Below are 24,662 nucleotides of genomic sequence, written 5' to 3' on the forward strand. Positions count from 1 at the left end.
CCTACTTCCCCACATCCTCCTGGGCTGCTTCAAACAATCAGGGATCAAGAAGAGCAAAGACAAGCTGACCAGGAAGACTTCTGGATTCCGCTGGGCCTTTGTGGCAAAAGTGCCAATACCTGAAGTCAGAGCCTGGGAGGCTTCTGCTTCCTGCTTAGACTCGGACTGAGGACACAGAACAGTTTCCTGGTTATGACTTGTCCTCCCTTTTATTGTTCGAGAGGATCTTCAAGTACCTGTCCCCTAACTTGAGGGCAAGCTCAGTTGGAAACACACTGGCATCTTCTCTCATTTCCTGTTCCAAACCTACAGGGCTCCGCCCCCTCTGCCGCTCAACAGTGGTTTCGATTCTGGGTTTAATTCAGTGGCAGTTAACTTCCTTGCCAGGCCAGAGTGAATCGCAGCTTCAGAGGAGACATCGGGGAACAAGCTTGTACCGTTTGCTGTGTGAAGAAGGTACTGACAGTCCAGGCTGATTCTGCTGTGTGTGTGTGTGTGTGTGTGTGTGTGTGTGTGTGTGTGTGTGTGTGTGTGTTTGTGTGTGTGTGTGTAACATCTACGTGTGGTTCAGACTTTGCTCTCTTGACCTTTCTTCACCTTTTGCTTTCACTTTCAGGAGACTCCATGTCTCTTCACAGCATCTCAGGAATGGGAGGCCAGTGAAGGCCCCATAGTCTCCTCTCAGGGCTCAGAGGAGGGGAGGGTCTTCTCCCCAGACCACAGCTCCCCTCAGAGGAAGTAACTGGCCTTTGATGAAAGTTTCTACAGGAGATTCTCCTGTCTCCAAGGGAAGAGCCCTATGATTAGAGAGAAATTATCTAGTAATATTTCTAGTAATATTTGTTGTTATGCTTCATCCTTCCTTTACTCTCCTTCCCACCAAGTCTCTGACATGGGAATTGGAGCACATGCCCAGTTCCAAAAGCAGCTGCAGCCTTGGGGGGCAAGGCATAATCCAGCTCCTGACCTTGCTTCCCTGTCTCTGCCTGTAGCTCCTCCCTGGTGGATCCTAGGGGACTAGCAGCCAGCAACTCACACAGCAGGCCTTCCCTATTGCTTTGCAACTTAATACATACTGGGCTTGGCAACAACATCATGGTTTCCGGGCACCTTGAACCTCTGGAGGAGCCAGAGTCACCTCCTGACTCTCCATGACCTCTGCTCTCATGACCACCCCCTCATCCCACAGCTCTTTGAATTCTCGTTCCCTCAGATCAGGAAGAGTGAGCCATAAAAAGACACAATGTCCCTCTGGTTTTCTGCTTATGTGTTTATCCTGTGGGAGTTCAGATAGCTATTTCTATCCTTTACATAAAAAACAACAAAAGAACTTGACTCTTCTAACCACTGACAGTTGGTCGCTAATCTGAGATGCAGCCTTGGTGAGAGAGTAATTGCAGACAGAGACTAATCTGGTGAGTCCTGCCCCAGGACTGACCAGAGAAGGGGGAAGGAAGAGTCACAATTGATTTACTGTGAGTGTCTTCTAGTGACGAGATCAAGACAAAACTGAATTTGGATATTGTACTTCAATACTGAAAAAAAGTTGTTATATCCACCTTGTGCTAGCCGCCTATTATGAAACAATTTAAGTCTTCATAATAGCTTCTGTTAACAGGATTTTTGATAGTTTTTATTGGAATTCACATAACAAACAATTGTGCACATATTTTGAAATGTACTTTCCACTGGTGATATTTCTTCCTCTTGTTTGATTGGGCTGATGTCAGGACCTGATTGAATGAGTGAAAGAGGAGCAACACTATAACTAGAAAATGCCACAAAGTCCTCCCAATAGCCAAAACAATACTAGGAAAGAAATTAAGAGGGTGAGTCACTTTCTCCAATTTCATACTTTCTTTAAAGTTGCAGTGAATAAAAGAGTGTGTTGCTGGAATAAGGACAGACTTCATCTCAATTTAATAGAATTAAGAATCCAGAGAAAGATCCTCAGGCATCTGGAATGATTAATTAATATTCAATAAAGAAACAAAAAATATGATGTGGGGCAGGTCGAGTCTCTTCAACCAAGGGTGGTGGAAAAGCTAATCAGTCACAGGCAAAAGAAAAATAAAAATTCCCAGGGGGGTATGGTTCCACCAGCAGGTCAATCTATACCTGTGAGGCAAGTGCATCAGCAGCCTGATGGCGCCTTGAGACTTCCAGATACCCCAAAATTGCTGCTGTGCCTTTGGCCAGACCCCAAAACTTGAGGCAAAGTTTACCAAGAAAGCAAACAACCAAAAGTTAAGTATGTGGGAGACACACCCACAAACCACCTCTGGCTCAGCTATATAATTGGAGGCATGGCTTCTCTGGTTCCTGATTGAACTGCTTAACAGCCATGATCCCAGAGACTCAGAAACAAATCTCGAAACCCAACAGTTTTTGGCAGAAATGTGTGCAGTCCCCGCAGTGGGTTGTAGGCTCTAGGCCACCCCAGGTGGGAATAGGTTTCGTTCCTTGGCCTGTTCCCCCTGACGGCCCAGTGGCCACTATCCTCCAGAGGCCACTGGGCAGTCAGGTTTGGGCCTGCAGTGACGAGACACGTGGGGCCTCACAGGATGGGGGGGGAACAGGCCTTTTCCTCTTCATCCCAACGAGACTTCGAGTCGCCTCCACGAACGGCTGAACTGGCTCCTGATCAAGCTGCTTAACGGCCATGTTCCCAGAGACTCAGAATCAAATGTCAAAACGCAACGACTTTGGCAGAAATGTGTCCAGATCCCACAGTAGGTTACTGTCGTCGGGGGACCCAGGGGGGAAAGGGTGCTGTCCTCCTCCTGCTCCCCTTGGCAGCTCAGTGGCTGCCATTCGCCAGAGGCCATTGGACAGTCAGGTTTGGGCCATCAGTGATAAGACACGCAGGGCCTCATGGGATTGGGTGGAGCTGGCCCCTTCCTCCCTGTCCCAACAAGACTCTGAGTCGCCACCCACAAATGGCCTTTCTGACTGCTGATCAAGCTGCTTAACGGCCATGATCCCAGAGACTCAGGAACAAATCTCAAAACCCAGCAGGTTATGGAAGAAATCCCTCCAGTTTTAGTTTTCTTTTTTTTTTTAAATTTATCTATTTATTGAATCACTGTGGGAAAGGTTACAAAGCTTTCAGGTTTAGGTCTCAGTCATGCAAATATCAAACACATTTCCCTTTACCAATACTTATTTTTTACCATGAAGAACCCCAATTAGACCCCACCCCTCACCCCTCCCAGTCCCTGTGAGGCAGATGAATTCTAGTTAACACTCTATCTGCTTTCATTAGATTCATTGTTTCATTAAAAGATTCACCACTATTATTTAGAGTTTACTCCCGCCCCCCAAAAATCAGACATGCTGAAAAAGCATTGTGAAGTGATTTGCTTTCTACAGCTGGGTTCAAGAATTAAATATTGGTTTTGGATTTCTGCTCTTTTACTTACTGACCCTGGAAGTATTTCTACTGAAAGTCAGATAGTTAAGAAATTGGTTTCTGTGCTCTGGAGTCATGGCCGTGCTGGAGAGCCGCTCATGGGGGGCAACTGGTGGCCTCGGTAGGGCGTGAAGGGCGGACGGAAATGCCCCCCTTCCCATGAGGTTTTAGTCGCCCCACACCCCCGGCTCATACCTGCTGTCCACAAGGCTCCCATGCGGCCGCCATCTTTCTTTCCAGAGAGGAGAGGTCGAATGGGGCAACACCCTTTCCCCTCCAGACAGACATGATGGCCTGGATTAATGCATAGTCCGTTCACTTTTCTGCTCCAAGCTGCTGGGTTCTGCATTAAATCCTTGTGCTTCTGGGGCCATGGCTGTGCTGGAGAGCCGCTCGCGGGGGGCAAATGGTGACCTCGGTAGGGCGTGAAGGACGGACCGGAACGCCCCCCTTCCCATGAGGTTTTAGTCGCCCCCACACCCCCGGCTCATACCTGCTGTCCACAAGGCTCCCATGTGGCCGCCATCTTTCTTTCCAGAGGGAGGAGGGCAGAAGGGAGCAACACCCTTTCCCCTCCGGGCAGACATGATGGCCTGGATTAACGCATAGTCCTTTCACTTTTCTGCTCCAAGCTGCTGGGTTCTGCATTAAGTCCTTGTGTTTCTGGGGCTGTGGCCGTGCTGGAGAGCCGCTCATGGGGGGCAACTGGTGGCCTCGGTAGGGCGTGAAGGACGGACCGGAACGCCCCCCTTCCCATGAGGTTTTAGTCGCCCCCACACCCCCGGCTCATACCTGCTGTCCACAAGGCTCCCATGGGGCCGCCATCCTTCTTTCCAGAGAAGAGAGAGCAAATGGGGCAAAACCCTTTCCCCTCCGGGCAGACATGATGGCCTGGATTAATGCATAGTCCTTTCACTTTTCTGCTCCAAGCTGCTGAGTTCTGCATTAAGTCCTTGTGTTTCTGGGGCTGTGGCCGTGCTAGAGAGCCGCTCGTGGGCGGCACCTGGTGACCTCGGTAGGGCATGAGGGACGGATCGGAACGCCCCCCTTCCCATGAGGTTTTAGTCGCCCCCACACCCCCAGCTCATACCTGCTGTCCACAAGGCTCCCATGCGGCCACCATCCTTCTTTCCAGAGAAGAGAGGGCGAATGGGGCAACACCCTTTCCCCTCCGGGCAGACATGATGGCCTGGGAAATCCCTTCAGTTTTAATTGTTAAAATTTCAGAATTTCAAAATCAGGTGGCTACTACTGCAGCCATGTGACATCATATGTTATTCATAACCAGCAATAGAAAACAAATTGTCTACTGTTGCCTTTTCACAGATCTGAGTGTTGCGGTAAAATCCCAAATGATATGGTGGGTCTGGTGTCAAAATATTAAATGTAATCAAAGTAGAGAGAGAGTAATGTGGAAATCATCTGCCCCACAGGAAAGGAGTTTCTCTCCTTTGTTCAACCTTTGAGAGGAAGTGTGTTCTTTTCTCACTCTCTCTGACTCCCATGTCCAAAATATTTCTACAAATGAAATGGAATCTTTGATCTGGTCTCATTTCACCACAGACTCAAGCAATTAATAAACAACTGAAATGCAATAATGCAATTAGATTGAAAGTGCTAAACATGAAATTTTATTTCATTTTAATTATACTCAGTTTAAGGGTTCAAGTCTAATTGTGATATAGTCATTCACAACACAGCTCCAAAAAAACCCGAATCTTCTCAATCCTAATCCATATCTCTCAGAGAGATTTCAAACTCGAAGGAGACCCAGAAACTCTAGTGGAGTGCATTTCTCAGAGACTAGAAATTTCTGACTGATTTATCCCTATCTCTTGATCCAATATTGCAGAATTTCCTGAAAAGCCATGGCCTCAGCTATATTTACCAAGAAGTTCAGGGAGGAAGCTACCTGCTCCATCTGCCTGAAGCTGATGACTGAGCCCGTGAGCATAGACTGTGGGCACAGTTACTGCCGCATTTGCATATTGGGCCTTTCTGGGAACCGAAGCTCTGAAACATCATCTCCAGGGACATTTCATTGTCCCCAGTGTCAGAAATCTTTTAAAAGGGATAGTCTCCGGCCCAACAAGCAGTTGGAAAATATCATTGAAACCATCAAGGACACAGAGCATGAAAGGTTGTGTGAGAAGCATGGAGAGCAGCTCCACCTGTTCTGTGAAGATGATGGTCAGTTCATCTGCTTATGCTGTGAGCGGTCACCACAGCACAAAGGACATGTCACTGCTCTTGTTGAATATGCATGCCAACATTACAGGGTGAGTGTGGATGCCAGAAAATCTCTTAAAAATCTCATCTGCTATTGCTCCGAAACCTGTTTTACTTATTCATTTGACAGAAATTATTTTCATTGTTGTATATGTTTCAATGTACTTTCACTCGCTGCATAGGTGAGTTGTCACAACAATCTCACTAAAAAATGCTGAGCTTAATCTTCCTCCATCCATTGATCAACTCCCCTCTCCCCATCTCTTCAAGGCTTCCCCCTTGGTCAAAATCCAAGTGCTGGGGTTTCCTTTTTCTTACTCAATTTCTTTATGTTCAATTTATGAGTGATATTATCTGAGATTTGTATTTCTCTTCTGAGTTATTTTTTCTATAATAACACCTCCACTCCATCCACGTTGTCACAAATGGGAAATTATTTATTTATTTATTTATTGTTTAATTTTTTTTAAGTTAATTCATGGTCGCGCGACATCTTATTATCTCATTCTTATTTTGGACAACCTGGCAGGCTACCGAATGTAATCTGCTTACACAGCAGAGTCTGTCAAACTCCCTGTGGCGTACCCAATATGCCAAATACCAGTAACAATGATGGGTCTCATTCTCCTAACCCTGAAAGAGCCTTGAATATGGCACTTTTTAAAAAATCTCAGGGCTAGGATGAAGGAGACGTTACTAGGGCCTGCTCGAGGCAATCGACGAACAACAGGATGGGCATGATCGTGATTGTTTAATTCATTTCTTAAAATAATTTTTAGAGCATTACAAAGCTGTTCATGATTGGATTTCAGTCAGAGAGTATTCCAACACCCATCCCTCCAACAGTGTACATGTCCCAGCACCAGTGACCCCAGGTTCCCTCCCACCAGCCCCACCTCACATTCCCTGCCTGCCTCTCCGACAGGTGATTTTCTTCTCCCTCTCTCTCTCTCTCATTCTCTCTCTCCTTTTAGTCATTGTGGTTTCCAATATTGATGCTGAAAAGTTATCAAGAATATCCCTTACCTACTTTTAACCCTCAGATCTTGTCCAGCGTGATCATTCCCAGCTATTATTGTCATAGCGGTCTCTTCCCTATCTTACTTATTATCAGTCCCATACACATTTGTTGTTTGTTCCAACCATTAACCAGTCCTCCTAGCACCTGTTTTTCCTGGCTCTGGATATTCTTCTTCTATATATAGACATAATATATATTCTTCTAATAAATATATATTCTTCTAATATATTATATATGGACATATACATATATAAAACAAATGAATGCTGTCATTCTGTATTTGTCCCCTTCCTTCTGCCTTATTTCACTCAGAATGGCACTCTCCATGTCCATCTAATTATAAGCAAATTTCATGACTTTATTTTTCCTAAGAACTGCATAGTATTCCATTGTGTAAATGTGCCATAGTTTCTTTGTCCATTAATCTGTTCTTGGGTACTCAGGTTGTTTCCAGATACTGGCTATGGTGAGTAATGCTGCAATGAACACAGGAGTGCAGATAGTGTTTCTGCTGTGCGTTTTTGGGCCCTCAGATCATATTCTCAGAAGTGGCATTGCTGGGTCAAATGAGAATTTAATTTTCTACTTTTCCAAAACAAAACGTCCATATTGTTTTCCAAAAAGACTGGACCAGTCGACATTCCCACCAACAATGGAGGAGAGTCCCTTTCTTCCCACATCCACCCCAACGCTGCTTGCTTTTGTTCTTTTGGATGTGTGCCATTCTCTGTGGTGTGAGATAGTATATCATTGTTGTTTTGATCTGCATCTCTGATTATTAGTGATGAAGAATATTTTTCATGTGTCTTTGGCCATTTAAATTTCTTCTTTTAGAAAGTTTCTGTTCATTTCCTCATCCCATTTTCTTATGGTTTTGGATTATTTTTCCTTGTAGAGTTCAACCAATGCCTTGTATATCCTTGATAGCAACCCCTTAGCAGAAGGGTATTGGGTGAATATCCTTTCCTACTCCTTAGACTGTCTTTGTATACTCATCACTGTTTTAGTTTTTTTGTTTTTGTTTTTTTTTTCCTTTGAGGTGCATAAGCTTCTTAGTTTAAGATAGTTATATATATATGCAAATATATATTTTAATCTCTGCTTCCACTTGTTGGGTCAGTTGCATTTCATCTTTGAAGATATCTTTTGCTTCAATGTCGTGGAGGGTTTTGCCGACATTTTCTTCAATGTACCTATGGATTTTGGTCTGATGTTGAGGTCTTTAATCCATTTTGATCTGACTTTTGTGCATGGTGTTGAGTAGAGGTCTGAGCCCAGTTTTTTTTTCATGTAGCAGTCTGGTTTTGCCAGCACCATTTGTTAAAGGGGTTTTCCTTGCTACACTTTATGTTTCTTGCTCCCTTATCAAAGATTAAATGATCATATATTTGAGAGTGTGTGTAAGGATATTCAACCCTATTCCATTGGTCTGTGGATCTGTCTTTGTTCCAATACCTTGACTTTTAAAATATTACTGCATTGTAGTAGAGTTTGAGGTTGGTGAAGGTGATGCCTCCCATCTTTTATCCCCAAGAATTGCCTTTGGTATTTGCGGGGGTTTATTGTTCCATATGAATTTCAGGAGTGTTTGATTAATTTCTTTGGAGAATGTCATGAGTATCCTTATAGGGATCCCATTAAATCTATATAATGCTTTGGGAAGTATTTTCACAATGGACAATGTTAATTCTCCCAATCCATGAGCAAGGATGTGTTTCCATTTCCTCATGTCATTTTTCATTTCTTGAAGTACAGTTTTGTAGTTTTCTTTGTAAAGGTCTTTTACCACCTTAGACAAGCTGACTCTGAGGTACTTGATTTTCTGAGGCACGACTGTGAATGGGACTGTTGTTTTCATATCACTTTCTCCTCTCTCATTATTTGTATATAGGAAAGCCATGGAGTTTTAGGTATTGATTGTATAGCCTGCAACTTTACTATACAAGTTTATAGTTTCTAGGAGTTTCTTGATAGAGGTTTTAGTGTTCTCTAAGAATAGTATCATGCCATCTGCAAATAGTGAGAGCTTGATTTCTTCCTTTCCTATCTGGGTGCCCTTAATATATTTTTATTGCTTTACTGCTATTGTAAGTACTTCCAGTAGTATATTGAATAATAGTGGCAAGAGTGGGCATCATTGTTTTGTCCGAATCTCAAAGATTTTTAGTTTTTCCCCATTGAGAATAGTGCTTGCCATGGGGCTTGTAGTAGATGGCTTTGACTCTAGTGAGAAAAGTTCCTTCAGTTCCCATTTTGGTGACAGTTTTCATCATAAATAGGTGCTGCTTGTTCTGATTTCAGTTGTCTTCTCATTTCAAGTCTTTCTTGTGCTTTGTTGATTATCCTTATCATCATTTCTTTGAGCTCATTAAACATCATCATGTGTCATTAAAGTCACTGTCTAAGGATTTCCTGAGCTGGTTGGTGTTGTTTGTGCCTTCAGTGATATTGTTCTCACTTAGTGAACTTAGTGGGTGTGGAGGCTACTGGGACCTAGGCAGAAGGGAAGGTTCTGCCTCCCTTTCCAGAGTAGGTTCAAGAATATAAGCAAAAGACTGGTCACACCTGGAATGGTGGCAATGCCAGTAGAAATTCAGGAGCAGCCGCCTCTAGTCATTTTTCTATTATTGTTTAATTGAACATGTTGTCAAAAAAGTATTTGGAAACATGCCATTTTTTATTTCTTTATTTCTAATGAAGAAATGTATGATTCTTATCTTTTTGATGCTTTGATAGAGAACGCTTCTTCATTTTAATATATTTAACAGTCCTTGGAATCCAAAATCAGACTGACACATCATAATATATGATGCTAACATTGATCTGTATTGAATTGGTTTCGCTAAGGTGTTGCTGAGGATTTTTAGGTATATGTGTAATAATAATGGTCTTTAATGTTATCTTTAGAATGTTTTATTCTTTTTTTCCTTTTTGGATCACACTGGCAATGCACAGGGTTTACTCCTGGCTCATGAAGTCAGGAATTACTCCTGGAGGTGCTCAGGGGACCATATGGGATGCTGGGAATCGAACCCAGGTAGACTGTGTGCAAGGAAAATGCCCTACCTTCTGTGCTATCGCTCCAGCCCTAGGTTTCATTCTTGATTCCTTTTGGTATAAGGTATTGTTGCTCTCAGAAATGATGAATGAAAGCTCATTATTTACTTGCCTATACTGATAGAATTTCAAAGGGTATAGGATATTGTTGAATCGTTTCTAGATCTCACCTGGTCATAGAATTTTCCTTGGAAAAGAATTTTTACTTCCATTTTTCGATCTGCAACTAAAATGTTCAGGGCTTGCTCCTGGCTCTGTGCTTAGGCAACACTCCTGACTGTACTCATGCACTGTATTCATAGCCAGAATCAAACCAGGTTCAGTTGCTTAAATAAAGAAATGGCCTCACTTTGGCCTTCCAAACTTATTAGAAATTCCATTTCCTTTAAAAAAAAAGAAAGGACTTAGTATCAACCCTGGAAAACTACCTTCAGTAAGGGACCAAACAACCCAATTACATTTGAGTTAATATTATCTACTGGGATCATTCCAGAACATTCAGAGTAGAGAATCACCCTCATTGGAAAATAGCGAAGGGGCTGGAGCCATAATACAGCCTTTAGGGCACTTGTCTTGCATGAGGCAAACTGGGATTTGATGACCACCTTGCCATATTGTTCCTGAAGCACTGACAGAAGTTATTCTTGAGTGAAGAACTGGGAGTAACCCTGGATCATCGCCAGGTGTGACCCCAAAAGTCAAAACAACAAACAATTGACATCTGCCTCGTATCCTTTGATGGTAGAAAAGTCCTCAAAGGGAGGAGAAAAGCTAGGGACTCATAGACTCAAGACTTATGACAAGGGCACAGATAAGAAAGTTTCCCCGGCACCATGCAGAGACCATGGTGTGAGTGGAGGGAAAGATAGGTGAAGACACAAGAGTAGAATTTAGACATTCAACCTGGGTCACAGTTTTTTTACTGCAAATACTTCAACCTCGTGAAAGAAATTATGTAGGATCCCTAATATATGAGTTGGAGAAGAAGAAATATTATAGCTGACCTTGAAAGATTCTTGACGGAATTCCAATTCTCAAACTTTGAAAGTCCTTACCTATTTTAAAACTTGAACTGCACCATTTTGGTGTATTTTCCACAGTGCAGCTCCTGACACTCAAGTTTTTCAGCTAAAGGGACCAACTATTTCTGGACACTTAGAGAGAGTATTAATCATACCTCAGAGGAGTATTAGGAACTGAATGTTTTTGTTAGTTTGGGACAAATATTGACATGAGAAAACCATTCTCTCTCAAAATAAGATAGAGCCACCAATTTCTAAAATTCATATTATTCCCAGAAGTATAGGCTGGGGGCATAGTTGACTAAAGACTTATAGGGGTGGTTAACTCTTTAGAAATGAATGTCTGGGAATGAACCCTAGTGAGAGGTTTAGATTAGCATATATGCAAAGGCATGTATGAAGACTGCCTTGAACTTTGGTGGAATAATAGAGTGGACACTGTCCTGCTGCCTCATTTCATAATCTTATGTGGAAGTGAGGAATATGTTGTTTTCTTGAACAAGTTTCTGAACCCCATACGAAGAATTGATTTCTTCAACAGAGAAATTATGTTAAGCATCTTATTAGTTTTTCAGATTGCCACAGAGATCAACTGTGTTACTGGACTAGTTACTTTTTTTCTCAGCATGTAAGAACTCGCCAAATACTCAACGTTATTCTACTTGTCTGAAAACCTGTGATTTCTGTTGGATGTTGTGAAGAGTTATCCAATTGAAAAACTAACACCCAATTTTTCCACAGGAACAGCTCTGGAAAGCAGTCAGAAAACTGAGCGTAACACGCATGAAATATATTCAGCTGAGGAAAGACACAACTCTGAAAATAACTAGCTGGAAGGTGAGAGTTTGAAGCTTCTTGTGGTCATACTATATGCCATCAATAGTAGTACAGTCAGTAGTACAGTAATGCTACATACAGTAGTATAGTAATAGTATATACAGTCTAGTAGTAGGTATTGTTTGGCGAAAGCACTGAGGCTTTATTACTCAATAATTGGTCCAAATTGTTAAAATTAATGTAGGAAGTACCATTCCCCTTTACCCCTTTAGTTATATGCGTCTATTACATTTTTACTGCAAATAATTCACCCTCGTGAAAGAAATTATGTAGGATTTCTAATATCTGAGTTGGAGAGAAGAAATATTATAGCTGACCTTGAAAGATCCTTGACGGAATTCAAATTCTCAAACTTTGAAAGTACTTACCTGTTTTAAAACCTGAACTGCACAGTGCAGCACCTGACACTCAAGTTTTTCAGCTAAAGAGAACAACTATTTCTGGACACTTAGAGATAGATTCATTCTGATGAGATGCATTGAGCTCAACTTCCTGAGGCTGTTAATATGGAGGACCAGAACTACCACAAGAACTTAGAACAGACAATTACAGAATTTGAGTCTCTAGTACAGTGATTAAGCAGAGTCCCTATGGATGAAAACATAATTTTTAATTGATATTGATATAGTATATTAGACTAAAATATTATCACATTATCACATTGATATAGTATATTAGACTAAAATATTATCACATGGACAAGTAAGCCATTTTTGCCTCTTTTATGGTGTCTTAAATCACAGCCATTATTTTTTATTTTTTAAGAAATTTTATTGGATCACCATGAGATACAGTTACAAACTTGCATGATTGCATGTCAGTCAAACAATGCTCAAGTACTCATCCCTTCACCAGTGCACATTTTTCCACCACCATTGTTCCCAGTGTCCCACCCACCACCCCCACCCTTCCCCACTCCCTGCCTTTGTGGCAGGTACAATCCTTCTCTCTCTCTCTCTCTCTCTCTCTCTCTCTCTCTCTCTCTCTCTCTCTCTCTCTCTCATTTTGGGCTTTATGATTTGCAATACAGATATTAAGAGGTCACAGTCAGTCATTATTTTTATGTGCAAATGTCCAATATGATCTCTCAAAAGAAAGCCTTTTGCTTTCATTTCTTGCGTCTTGAGTCTTGAGAAGATCTTCACGATTTAAAAAAATACTCCTTTTATAAATACATGGATTGAAGCTACTCTTGACTTCTACTTAATAATAAATAAGCTACTCTTTTATTAATTTCAGAAACAGTAAATGACTTTCTGAAATGAGAAAGGTAAATGGGAAATTCAAGTTCTGGTCCCCACTGCACCAAATAAAACTTGTATTCTACAGTTTATATCATTTTGTTATATTCATAATCACACATTAGGGTGTTTAATTGAAGCCAGAGTTGGTATTTCTAGTATTTATGATCAGAATCTGCAATTGGACCTCTCCCTGGTGAGACTCATGAATTTGCCAGGGTGGTCATCTTTACTTCAGTTGTGATTCTCAGTTACAAACCTTAATAAGATCCAAGAAGAAACTTCAGAATTTTCTTGAAAAGAAAGTTTGTCTGAAAGACAGGAACACATCTTTGTATGAAAAGAAAAACTCATATTTATTTTTATAACTCACATTTTATTTACCTTGGCCAAACTCTATTCTGAACTTTATTTGTACTTTTTACACCGCCTTCTTGGTGAAGTGGGAGGAATTTATGCAGATAACTGTGTATAATGGTGAGAACGTCTTCAACCTTTGAATATCTGCCACCCGAGCATAACTCTGGTCTAGGAAATGTGGAGAACTCTTTAGGCTACGACACAGTAACTGAGGAACTGTGTGTGTGTGTGTGTGTGTGTGTGCACGTGCACGTGTGTGTGTAGCGAGCATAACATAAAAGTCACTTTTCTTTTCCTTTTGAGTGGACAGCTCCGTGGCATTTAAGTTTGTACACAACGCTTGTGCAGCTATTACATTTATCCACCTGCAAAACTCATTCATCATCAAAACTGAAACTCTGTCTCTTCCTAGTCTTCAAACATCTTCCTCCTATTTTCTGGTATTCACTGTCTCTATGAATATCACTTAACTCACATAAGTAGAGTTCTATAATATTGACCCTCTGTTTCTGGTTGACTTTGCTTCGCTCACTACCTAGCTAGCTGATCCATGTTGCACATTGCGGCAAATGTTCCTTCCTTAATACTACTAAATATATTTCGCTTGTTTCCATGTGATTTATATTGTGTATGGATGTATTGTTAATGAACATTAATCTGTTTTCACATTCTGAATACTTTTCTTTCTTATAGGAGAAAATAAATCATGAGAAAGAAAGAATCCATTCTGAATTTAAAAGTCTTCACACATTCCTGAACCAGGAGGAGGAGTTATATATGTGTCGACTGAAGAAAGAAAAAGAGCAGAAGCTGAGCAAACTGCAAGACATTTTAGCCCATCTGGATGACAAACTACAGGAACTTGAGAATCACATCCAGGAACTGGACAAGAAATCTCAGAGCTCAGCACAGAATTTGCTGCAGGTGAGTCTGAGCACTTGGAGGAGACAGAGGACATGTCTTATTCAAGGGCTAGTCAGAGCAGAATGGTGAGCAATAGGGAGGATTAACAAGGCCTACTTCCTCAGTTCAGACTCCTCCCTTTGACTCACCTTGTTTATCATGACACCCTGGAGTTCTAGCTGAGATGAATGAACTGTTGGATTTCACCTTTTCTTATTGTATGTGTATAGCAGTTCTTTATCCACTATGTGTTCTTGGATATTTGGGATGATTCCAGGTATTGGCCATTGTGATTTACACCATAATAAACACAGAAAAGCAGATACATTTTAAAATTAATAGAGTTATGCTCTTTGGAATGATCCCCAGAACTAACAACTCTAGGTTTTATGGAAACTCAGTTTTTCATTTTGGGTTGTCTCCTCTACAAGTGTGAGTCTGTGTCCTATTTTAACTTCAAAGCAAACAAGTACTGTATGTATTAGAAAAGATGCCATTGTTTCTCACAACTTTCCCCCATTTTATGTTTTTGTACTCTATTGCTTTCAAGTCGGGTTTTTTTGCCTTTTAAAGGAGTCCTTTTAGTGTTTCTAATAAGTTTGGTTTAACAGTCAAGAACTTCTTTAGCTTTACTTTCTTTACAATTTTGTGTCACTCTTTCAAATTTGACTGTTAACTTAGTTGGATTGAGTATTCTTATGAGGTGTTCATTTCATCCTACTTGTTTGCTGTGTCAAACCATTCTGTACTAGCTTAGGTAGTTTCATTACTATGGCATTTTCTTTACATTTTTTAAAAATTTTTATTGTGGTGCTATCAAGATTTTATTTCTATCTCTTTGGCTTTTGTCATTCTACAGTGTGTTTTAGAGTTCTTTTATCTAAATATGTTTTGTTTTCCCGGAGATGAAGGTCACCAGGCAAGTAGTGAGGACAGAGTTGACCATAAGATTAGAGTAGAAAAGAGATGAACTAGTGGGGAAAGTAACCCAGTAAGTGCCAAATGGGGTGTTGATGGGTATTTTTATGGACTGCTAAAAAGTTCTCTTGGTGAATGTGTCTAAGATCTGTATTGAGAACATATATTAAGTGTCAGACAGGCCAAAGTGCTTTGAATTCAATAAATCTGTGACGAAGTGCCTATAATTATTGTCTCATGATTCAGCTAAGAAAATGTAATTTGGGCGACTTTACTAGTTTACACAGCTTAAAGGTACAAGAAGCGAGGATTCAAGTCTGATTTAGATTGGAACCATTCACTGCATTCCTTTAAAACGAATATATTTTCTGTTTCCTAGAGTTGAAGAGGAAGGGTCAGCTATGCCATTGATATCATGTTGCTAATTTTGAATTCTTTTAATACATCTGTAAGCATTGTTACGCTAATGTTAAATAATAAGTTCTGAAAATCTATTATATAGAGTTATTTTCCTTACACAATGCAAAGTAGAGCTTTCTTTTATTTGTTGTCAGTCACTCCCCACATCGTCATCTGTAATCTTTGAAAGATATTTTCCAGGTCTGACAAAGGTGGGATATAGGAAGATACATAAGCCTGTGCAAATTCTTTGACTCAGTGTCAGCCATGAGTTAGCAGTTTTTGCTATGGAAACACACAGTTTCACTTTACCAGTAAGATAAAGGCATATCACTCTCTGTCTCTTTGTCACTCTCTGTTTCTGTCTTTCTGACTCTCTCTGTCTCTCTGTTTCTGCCTTTGTCCCTCTCTCTCTCTCTCTCTTCTCTCTCTCCTGTTGTTTTTTAATCCACAATCAATGGATATTATTACTGCATTTCTCAGGGTCCTTGGAGGAACATGTAGAGTGAAATTGGCCCTTCCTCATGCAAAGCATGACTTCAGCCCTTTACAATACTACCTGATAAATATTTCTTGCACATTCTCATTTGGCTCTCTCATTTTCTTATTGCTTAGGTTACTTTATCTTTTGGTCTTACTCAAGTTTAAGGTAAAAATATCACTAGTGCCAGAACCTTCCTGGCTTTCAGGAAAACTCCCTTGGTCATTGCCCTTGACAATAGCCAGTTATTCTTCATTATTGCACATAACGGTAGACCAAGGAAAGACCACTAACTAGAAAATTTTCCTGCTAATCATTCTATGTTCAATTGAGCATTGCACTGTTATTTCTCTAGAAGTAGGACACCTACGTACATGTACTCAGTATGTCATCCCTTTTCTTGTAGCCTTGCAGTCTATTATCCTATGTCAGAAAAAGTTCTCTGGAACTCATGATAGGCTCAGTGTGTCTATTTTACAGATAAGAAAATGAAATCAGAGTTGTGCCATTTTCAAGGATAACATAATTATATAATACAGAACTGGAACCAGAGTTCACACTCATCGTCAGTTCCTAAAAAACTCGACTGCCTCTCACAAAAATAATTCACAATAGGTGTTTAGTTTCCAATCATCCACATTGGTGAGGATGATGTTTAGGGGCTGCTTCTCCAAGAGTTGATCTTACAATGAGGAATTGAGTGAAGGCCATGCACTTAAAATGTGTCCCAGGGGAAGGTAATGAGGTTATGAAAGAATCAGGTAAAGAAAAAGGAAAGAATCAAGCCTATCTATGATTCAGGAAAATGTTTTGGGATCTCAGACTATATCTCAGCCTGATCTCATAGGGATCCCAAGAGAAAAAAAAATGACGTTGCTAAGGATTCCCCACTCAGAGCTTGGACTTCTCAGTCCCTATGTCAGTCATTTAGGAGTCATTCAGATGCCATGAGGCGTCTGTCACTCATCTGCTGGAACCTTCCTATGAACATTTTTTTTCTTTTTGGGTCACACCCGGCAATGCACAGGGGTCACTCCTGGCTCTGCACTCAGGAATTACTCCTGGCGGTGCTCAGGAAACCATATGGGATGCTGGGAATCGAACCCGGGTTGGCCGTGTGCTGGGCAAACGACCTACCCGCTGTGCTATCGCTTCAGCCCCCCTGATGAACTTTTAAGTTTACCTACTTCAGTACACTTCCCACCCTGTCTAATAGGTTATCTTGCTTTATTGGAGATCTTTTCTTTTGTTTCTCTTAATTCACTGAAGCTTAAAATTGTTCCTTGGAGAAAATTGTTGCCATCTACAATTTTCAACTCAGAGAAAATGAGCAAAAAGGTTCCTGGTTGCTTGGGAACTTTCCAGAGTTTTGTCTTCACCCAGTAAATTGTGTGGGCTCTCAACCTTCTTAGTTGTGTTGCCATGCTGTGAGATTTAGGGGTGAGGTCTGCTGTTTTGCTGTTTAGAATAGCAAGTCTAAGGTTGACTTACATCCATCATTTCCACAGGAGACCTGTGGGGCAAAGTTTGTGTTACAACCAGTCTCTGCCAAGACAGTGCTGTACTCAGAGGCAATGCCTCTTGCCCTTCACAATTCCAGGGCCTCCCCATGAATCCTTGCCCTAAAGCTTTGAGTTAAGGCACTTGTGCACCTCTGAGCCAGGCTTCCTTATTTCTTGTGTAAAATCTGCTCTGAGCCTGACTGATTCCTTGCATCAGATGTATTATTGGGCGTGGAGATGGGAGGATGGGAGGAAAGGGAATATGATCTTTGTTGCTTTGTAGTCACAGTACACAGGCAGCTGAGCTGTCTGCACACAACTCAGCCTGGTGGTGCCCCATCTGCCTGGGACTGCAGCTGTATGCTCCACTATAAATATTGGCCTGAGCTCCTATAATGTCCAAATCATTTCTCCTCTCGGCCTTGTGAAGAAATTAATTCATGAACATGTGGGATAATGTCCTGTCCACTTTTTTGTTCCCCCTGGTCCTGACTGGTAAGTCATCTTCACCCTCTTCTATCCTTGGGCCTCATCTCTTGAGCTCATTACCCTTCTGAAGTTCCTCACACAAAAACACGCCCAGAGCCATTTACTGGTTGCTGCTATGCAATTCCACTGTAGATTACACATGCAATATTTTGGTCATGTCTGTGCTTCATTAAATTTTGCACTAGTCTGATTCAGAGGACAACTTTCCACCCCATCTTGGCTCCTCCAATGCCTGGAGGTTTGTCTAGTATCACAACAGAATTGAAGTTATGCCATGATTTGTGATTATATGACTGTTTCACCATCATGTGATACATGCCATCAATACCTAACTCATCTCAGTCACAGAGATTTGGCATGCACTCAGAACTCAGACCCCTTATGATAAGCAGTGTCCGATATGGACTCAATCTAAGAAATCACATAATTGAAAGCAAGTGGTACCCCGGGCATCCTTCTGATCCCTTTCCCAATAGCCATAGGTTGACGTGCTTTCAGACACTAAATCTCCCCACAGCTTCCTGCAAGGAAGATAATCTTTCAGACACTAAATCTCCCCACAGCCTCCGTCTGGCTGAGAGATTGATAAAGAGGCAGTAATATGCATCACCAAGGGACTCGGGTGGGACTCAACCTATTAGAAATTCATCAATGTCGACAGATAGGCTCTCAGTGGTGCCTCAACAGGAATGAACTTACACAGTACCTAAAGCCTTGGTTCCGTTCCCATCCTTGGGGTCCCTTACCTTATATTAATGGAAGGAGTGTTTATAGAGAACTGCCCCGCATGCCATTCTCCATGAAGTTCAGATGTTCCTACATTCACCTTTGCCTTTGTTTCTCTACAGGATATAAAGGACACCTTGAGCAGGTGAGTGCCCCATATCATTAGTGTGGGCAGGAGAAGGGCTGGGCATAGAGACACAGATGGAAGGAAACACTGAAGGAATCTCTGGTCTCTGCTTATTCTAGGAAGTCAGCTATCTATGTGGAAACACCAGAGGATGTTTCTTTGGAGATGCATACTGTATGCAATGTCCCTGCACTTTACTTAAATGTGAGAAGAGTTTTAAAGCACTATCAAGGTATGTTCATTTTAGAATCCCTTAGTAATATTTTAATTTTAACTCTCAGTGTAATGCAAGAAAGGTAGGTGATTATTATTCACCGGGGTGCAAGTGATGTAAGATCTTGACCCAGTAACATGTTTTGAAATCCAAAGGCTGAGTTTTCTCTTTCTGTAATTCTCTATAATTCTACTCGTAGCATACTCGATATGCCAAAAACAGTAACATTGATGGTCCTCATTCCCCTGACCCTGAAAGAGACCCAATATGCCATCGGGCTACACTAGCAAGTGACAGGGACGAATGGAGATGTTATTGATGCCCACTCGAGCAAATCAATGAACAATGGGGTGATAGTGATAGTGAAAATTTTCTTTAATCATTGTTTTCTATGTTTCTCTAGTCTCTTATAAAAACCAAAAGTTATGAAAAGAGAAAAATTTTTAAATGAGGGATTATTAAATCAAACCTAATCTAAGGACCAGAGAGAGAAGGCATCCTGGCATCCTGGGGCTTTGCGGTGATCAGCTGGTCCAATTAGCTGGAGTGACTGGGTCCCCTGCACCTGGGAGTCCCTTCGCCAATATTCTGCCTTAGCCCTATTGTGCACTTTCACATGTATGATTTTTTGTTATTAAATCTTACAGATGCTCATATTATGATTGAAAAACTCTTCTATTTCTGAATATATAAAAAGTTAAATTTATCTCTCAATGATTTGTCTTTAAGCTCATTGCATTAGGATCAAGAAAAACTATGTATGGTGCAATTTATTTAGTTTGTAAAAAATTATATGTATTCATTTGAGTTTTTTAAAAATAAATTATGAAGTGGCATCTGACTGTGCCTTTATGTTCAATGACCACTCCTGGTACAGCGAATCGAACCTGAGGCAGGCTAGTTCAAGGCAAGCATCTTACTCACTATTGTATCTCTCTGGCACTATTTAAGGTTTTTAACTTTCTTCACATTGACACTGGATTTTTCCCAATAGTTTAAGTAAGAGGAACTGAAAATCAGCTCATTTCTGAGTCAGACTCATAATAAGAACTGGTTGTGGAGAATATTAGAGATACTATTTTCAGCAAACTGAGACTCAAAATGATTCATAGATAAGAAGAACAGAACTTAGGTTTGAATCTAGGCTGCCTATATTTTTAAAAAGACCCTAAGTCTCAAAACATGCCAAGAGGAACTCTGACATGATGGTGGGTTTGGAGTTAAACATTGAATGCCAAAAACTGTTATCAATAGCTTGGCAAATTGCAATGAATAAATAAAAAGTTTTTTTCCTTTAAAAAACAAGTCTAATAAGGCAGTGGCAGGCGGTGGGGGAGTGTTGTGTAGAGCGCCCTTCATAAGGTTTCCCCTTGAGTTCAGAAAGTGTGGGGTTGTGAGTCACATGCATTTGGTGTCTGAGAACTGCCTCCCCACCACCCCCCCCAGCAGAGAGACAGAGAGACAGAGGACCAGGGATAGATGGTCAAAATGGCCTATTTAGGGGCCAGAGCATAGTAGAGCAGATAGGGCATTTGCCTTGCATGCTCCCCTGAATCCCATACAGTACCCCGAGCACCACCAGGTCTAACTCCTGTGTGCAGAGCCAGGAGGAATCCCTGAGCATTCCTGGGTGTGACCCAAAAAAGCAAAAAAAAAAAAAAAAATTAAAAAACGGCCCATTTCAAACAGAGCTGCTAGCATACTTACAGAAGATCTCAAGGGGGTTGAGCTATAGGACTGCACATAGGTGTGATTATTTACAGAGGTAAAACATTTAGAAAGAGGAAATTCTCTTGGGATTAACTCAGGAAGACACCCTGTCTCCCAGGGAAATCTATTACTTTTCTCTTTCACTTTACTTGTACATATTAAAAAATTAAATTTTCTTCTTATTAATACTTGAAGTTTTTTGGATAAACACAGTAAGTGATATATGTTCCACAAATTATTTCTCTAGTCTATGAGGGCAAGTGGAGATTTTACTGCAAATCCCAGACTAAGTCCTCGGGTTGGTTTAGCTTGTCCTTCCCCATGGGGGCCCTGTCTCATAAGTCATAATGACTTTCATCAAGACGATGTTTCTATGCTTTCTAGATTGTCCCATTTCAATGCCGGGGAAGCTTTGAAACTCACCTCGAATCCCTCCCAGTCCCATGGCAGGACCTCCCTTGATGGGATGTTAGGAATTATGGCAACTGAAGCCTGAGTCAAGTAGCTATGATGGATGCCAGGAGTAGATATATTTCAAGTCAATCAACTCCCAAATATTAGGAGTGTAGTTAACAGTCTTTCTGTGTTTAAGCAAAGAACATTGCTCTATAGTAGAATATGAAAAGGATATAGAGAAATAGAAAAGCAAGTAATTCACTATAAACACAAAGTACAGAATTACCAGAAAGTTTTGGCTTCTAAGTAACCAAGACTGGCTTGGGCAATTGTGACAATGAAAGATAAAACACAAAAGAAAGTTAAAAATAAAATCGGGGGATTAGGGGGTGCTCGTAAAAGCACTGTAAGCTTCTCTGGGAGGAGAAAAAGTGCAATTCGCTGAAGAAGCCTAAAGCACTTAGGGTTAATATCCAACACCCCCAGCCCACCAGGAGAGATCCCTAAAGCGCAGAGCCTGGAGTAAGCCCTGAGCACCACTGAGTGTCGCCTCCAAATAAAAACAAACAAAAAAAGTAAGTCTTTTGGAGCTAGGGAATAGTATAATAATTAGAGCACTTGCCTGGTACCCCACCCGATCCCCAGCATCCCAAATAGTACACTGCCAGAGTGATTCCTAAGCACAGAAACAGTAGGAAGCCTGAGAACTGCCTGGTGTGGCTACCGCCCCCCCCCCCAAAAAAAAGAAAGAAAGAAGGAAGGAGGGAGGGAGGGAGGGAGGGAGGGAGGGAGGGAGGGAGGGAGGGAAAGAAGGAAGGAAGGAAGGAGGGAGGGAGGGAGGGAGGGAGGGAGGGAGGGAGGAAGGAAGGAAGGAAGGAAGGAAGGAAGGAAGGAAGGAAGGAAGGAAGGAAGGAAGGAGGAAATCTAAAAAATAAAATCAAGTCTTTTATTATTTTTTTTCCAGACAATGTGACTCTGGATCCCAAAACTGCTCATCCAGATTTATGTCTGTCTGACAATCGGAGAACAGTGGCTTACAAAGGAAGCATACTGATGTATCAAAATCCTGGAGGATTTAGTGTCTTATCCTGTATCCTGGGCCGTGAGTGCTTCACCTCAGGAAGACATTACTTTGAAGTGGATGTGCAAGTAGGAGTTGAGTGGGGTGTAGGAGTTTGTCTGGAAAATGTACCAAGGGACATTGACATTGTACGAGAACCTCAGTCTGGATTCTGGGCCATCAGACTGAGAAAGGACAAGAGCTGTTTAGTCCTTACTTCTCCCCAAATTTCCCTTCCTCTGAGGGACCAGCCTCAAATTGTAGGGATTATTCTAGACTGTGAGGCTGGGCTTGTGTCCTTCTACAATGCCACTAGTCATTCCCACCTCTACACCTTCCCCACAGCCTCCTTCTCTCATGCTCTCAGACCTTATTTTGAGGTTTATCCATTTTCTTCATTGTCCTTGATTTCCTCAAATAAGTAAGAAAAAAGGAAAGTATCTTTCTAGTTAAACCAGCATAGAAATTAGTTGGTAAATCCAGGTGGAAACAAAAATTGGATCTAATTTCTAACTGGCTGTTTCACCATATCTACAATATTATCTCAAACATTTGGAATGCATAAAACTTGCATTGAAGTAATAGATAATCAGAAGGTAACACAAATGATAATGAATCTGCACTGCAATGGAAAAAGCAAGATTTTTTAAAATTGCTTTGCATATTTTGTATAGAGTTTCTCCTCTCCTTTGCTTTCCATGATTTCAGATCTTTAATTTCCAAGACAAACTGACAGACCAGTGAGCAGGATGACAGAAGCTAAGGGGGTTCAGGTTCTCTCTGCTTGTTTGGTATACCATAGGAACTCATGGGGAGGGAGCAAGGGAAGCTGCAATTATATCAGAAAAAGCATAAAGAGGGCGGTGACTCTTCTGCCCATTGGCACGTTGGTGAATACTCTGAGCTGTAGCCCTGAATGAGAGAGTAAGTGCAGACAGTGGCCAACCTAGACAATCCTGTCCAATGAATGGTGAAGGAAAATCAAAATTGACTTAGAGTGAAATGAGAAAATTGAGAGTAAAACTGATTTGGAAAGTACTTCAGTACTGGAAAAGAAGTTGAATATTGGAGTTGAATATAAAAGAAGTAATGTATATTCAGACTGTAACAGGAAAGATAATGCATCTGTACTATAGTGGAATAAAGCAAGAACTTTTTTATTACTTTGCATATTTTGTGTAGAGTATCTCTTTTCCTTCCCTCTCCATGATTTCATATCTTTAATTTCCAAGACAACCTGACAGTCCAGTGAGCAGAATGACAGGAGCTCAGGAGGTTCACGTCCTCTCTGCTTGTTTGGTACCATATGAACTCAGTGGGAGGGAATAATGGAAGCTGCAATTATATCAGCAAAAGCAAGAAAATGACTCTTCTGCCCATTGGCATGTTGGTAAGTAATCTGAGCCGCACCCCTGAATGAGAGATTAAGAGCAAGCAGAGACAAACCTACAGGATCCTGTCCAGTGAAGTGAAGGAAACGTCACAACTGATTAAGAGTGATATACTTCACATAGAGACAAGATCCAGAGTAGAACTGGATTTGGATGGGGCTTCAGTACTGGAAAAGAAGTTGATATTTCCACAGTGAGCTTGATCACTTCATCACTTGACATCCCGATACTCATTGATTTGCTTGAGCGGACGCCAGTAACATCTCCACTCGTCCCTGTCACATACTAGTGTAGTCCAATGGAGTCTGCTCGCACCAAGAACATGAAGAGCCTCAAACCAATTGTTCAGGGTCTTCATGAAGAAGTCTGACCACCTCGTAGGTGGGCGGCCATGTGATCTTTTGATGTCCTGTGGAATCCCGTTGGTAACGGCTCTACTCCAGCGGCCGTCCAGTCATCTCCAAATCTCATTATGTGTCTAGCTCATCTGATTTTCAACACCTTGGCAAATGAGACAGCATCCCTGATTTTTGATCGTCGATGGAGGTCAAAACTTTACATACTTTCTGTCACTTGAGTGAAGTGTAATACTCCAAGCATAGCTCTTTCGATTCCTCTTTGGGAGACCTGATAGCATTCTCATCCTGTTTTCATAGGGCCCAGGTCTCCTAGGGATATGTTAATGCAGGAAGAACAGTGGAATCAAAGATATGTGCCTGGAGCCAGAGGTTCTTCATCCTCTTAGTTATTTCTTCGACACTCTTGAAGGCATTCCATGCTGCTCTCTTCCTCCTGCACAACTCAGGTGCCATGTCATTCGTCATGTTGAGTTCTTGATCTAAGTATACATAACTGTTGCATTCGGAGATGTTTGTTCCATTGAGAGTGAATGGAATGTCAAGAATGAGTCCGTTTCTCATGAACATTGTTTTCTTGAGATTCAGCGGAGTATGACCTTTCCACACTCACAGTGGAAGTCGGTCAGTATTTGTGCCACTTGGCTAATGTTTGGTGTTATTAGAATGATTGATGTCACCAGCGAAGTGGAGGTGGTGTAGTTTTCAACCGTCTAACTTCACTCCCATTCCTTCTCATTCCAGTCATCACATGACATTCTCGAGGGTAGCACTGAAGAGTTTCAGTGAAATGGTATCACCCTGCCAAACT

At 41.4% G+C, this 24,662-nt stretch overlaps 1 protein-coding gene across 1 annotated transcript; it reads left to right on the top strand.

Annotated features, from left to right (window-relative positions):
• Window positions 1-349: 349 nt before the first annotated feature.
• Window positions 350-23,272, top strand: LOC130040359 (E3 ubiquitin-protein ligase TRIM38-like). The gene is made up of 7 exons (XM_056132409.1): window positions 350-456; window positions 5,265-5,691; window positions 11,483-11,578; window positions 13,873-14,103; window positions 18,720-18,742; window positions 18,844-18,956; window positions 22,009-23,272. The coding sequence occupies exons 2-7, from the start codon at window positions 5,281-5,283 to the stop codon at window positions 22,527-22,529; spliced, it is 1,395 nt and encodes a 464-aa protein (XP_055988384.1). The 5' UTR covers window positions 350-456; window positions 5,265-5,280; the 3' UTR covers window positions 22,530-23,272.
• Window positions 23,273-24,662: the final 1,390 nt, after the last annotated feature.

This window comes from Sorex fumeus, unplaced genomic scaffold (assembly GCF_029834395.1).
Source record: "Sorex fumeus unplaced genomic scaffold, SorFum_2.1 ptg000094l, whole genome shotgun sequence".
Taxonomy (NCBI): Eukaryota; Metazoa; Chordata; class Mammalia; order Eulipotyphla; family Soricidae; genus Sorex; species Sorex fumeus.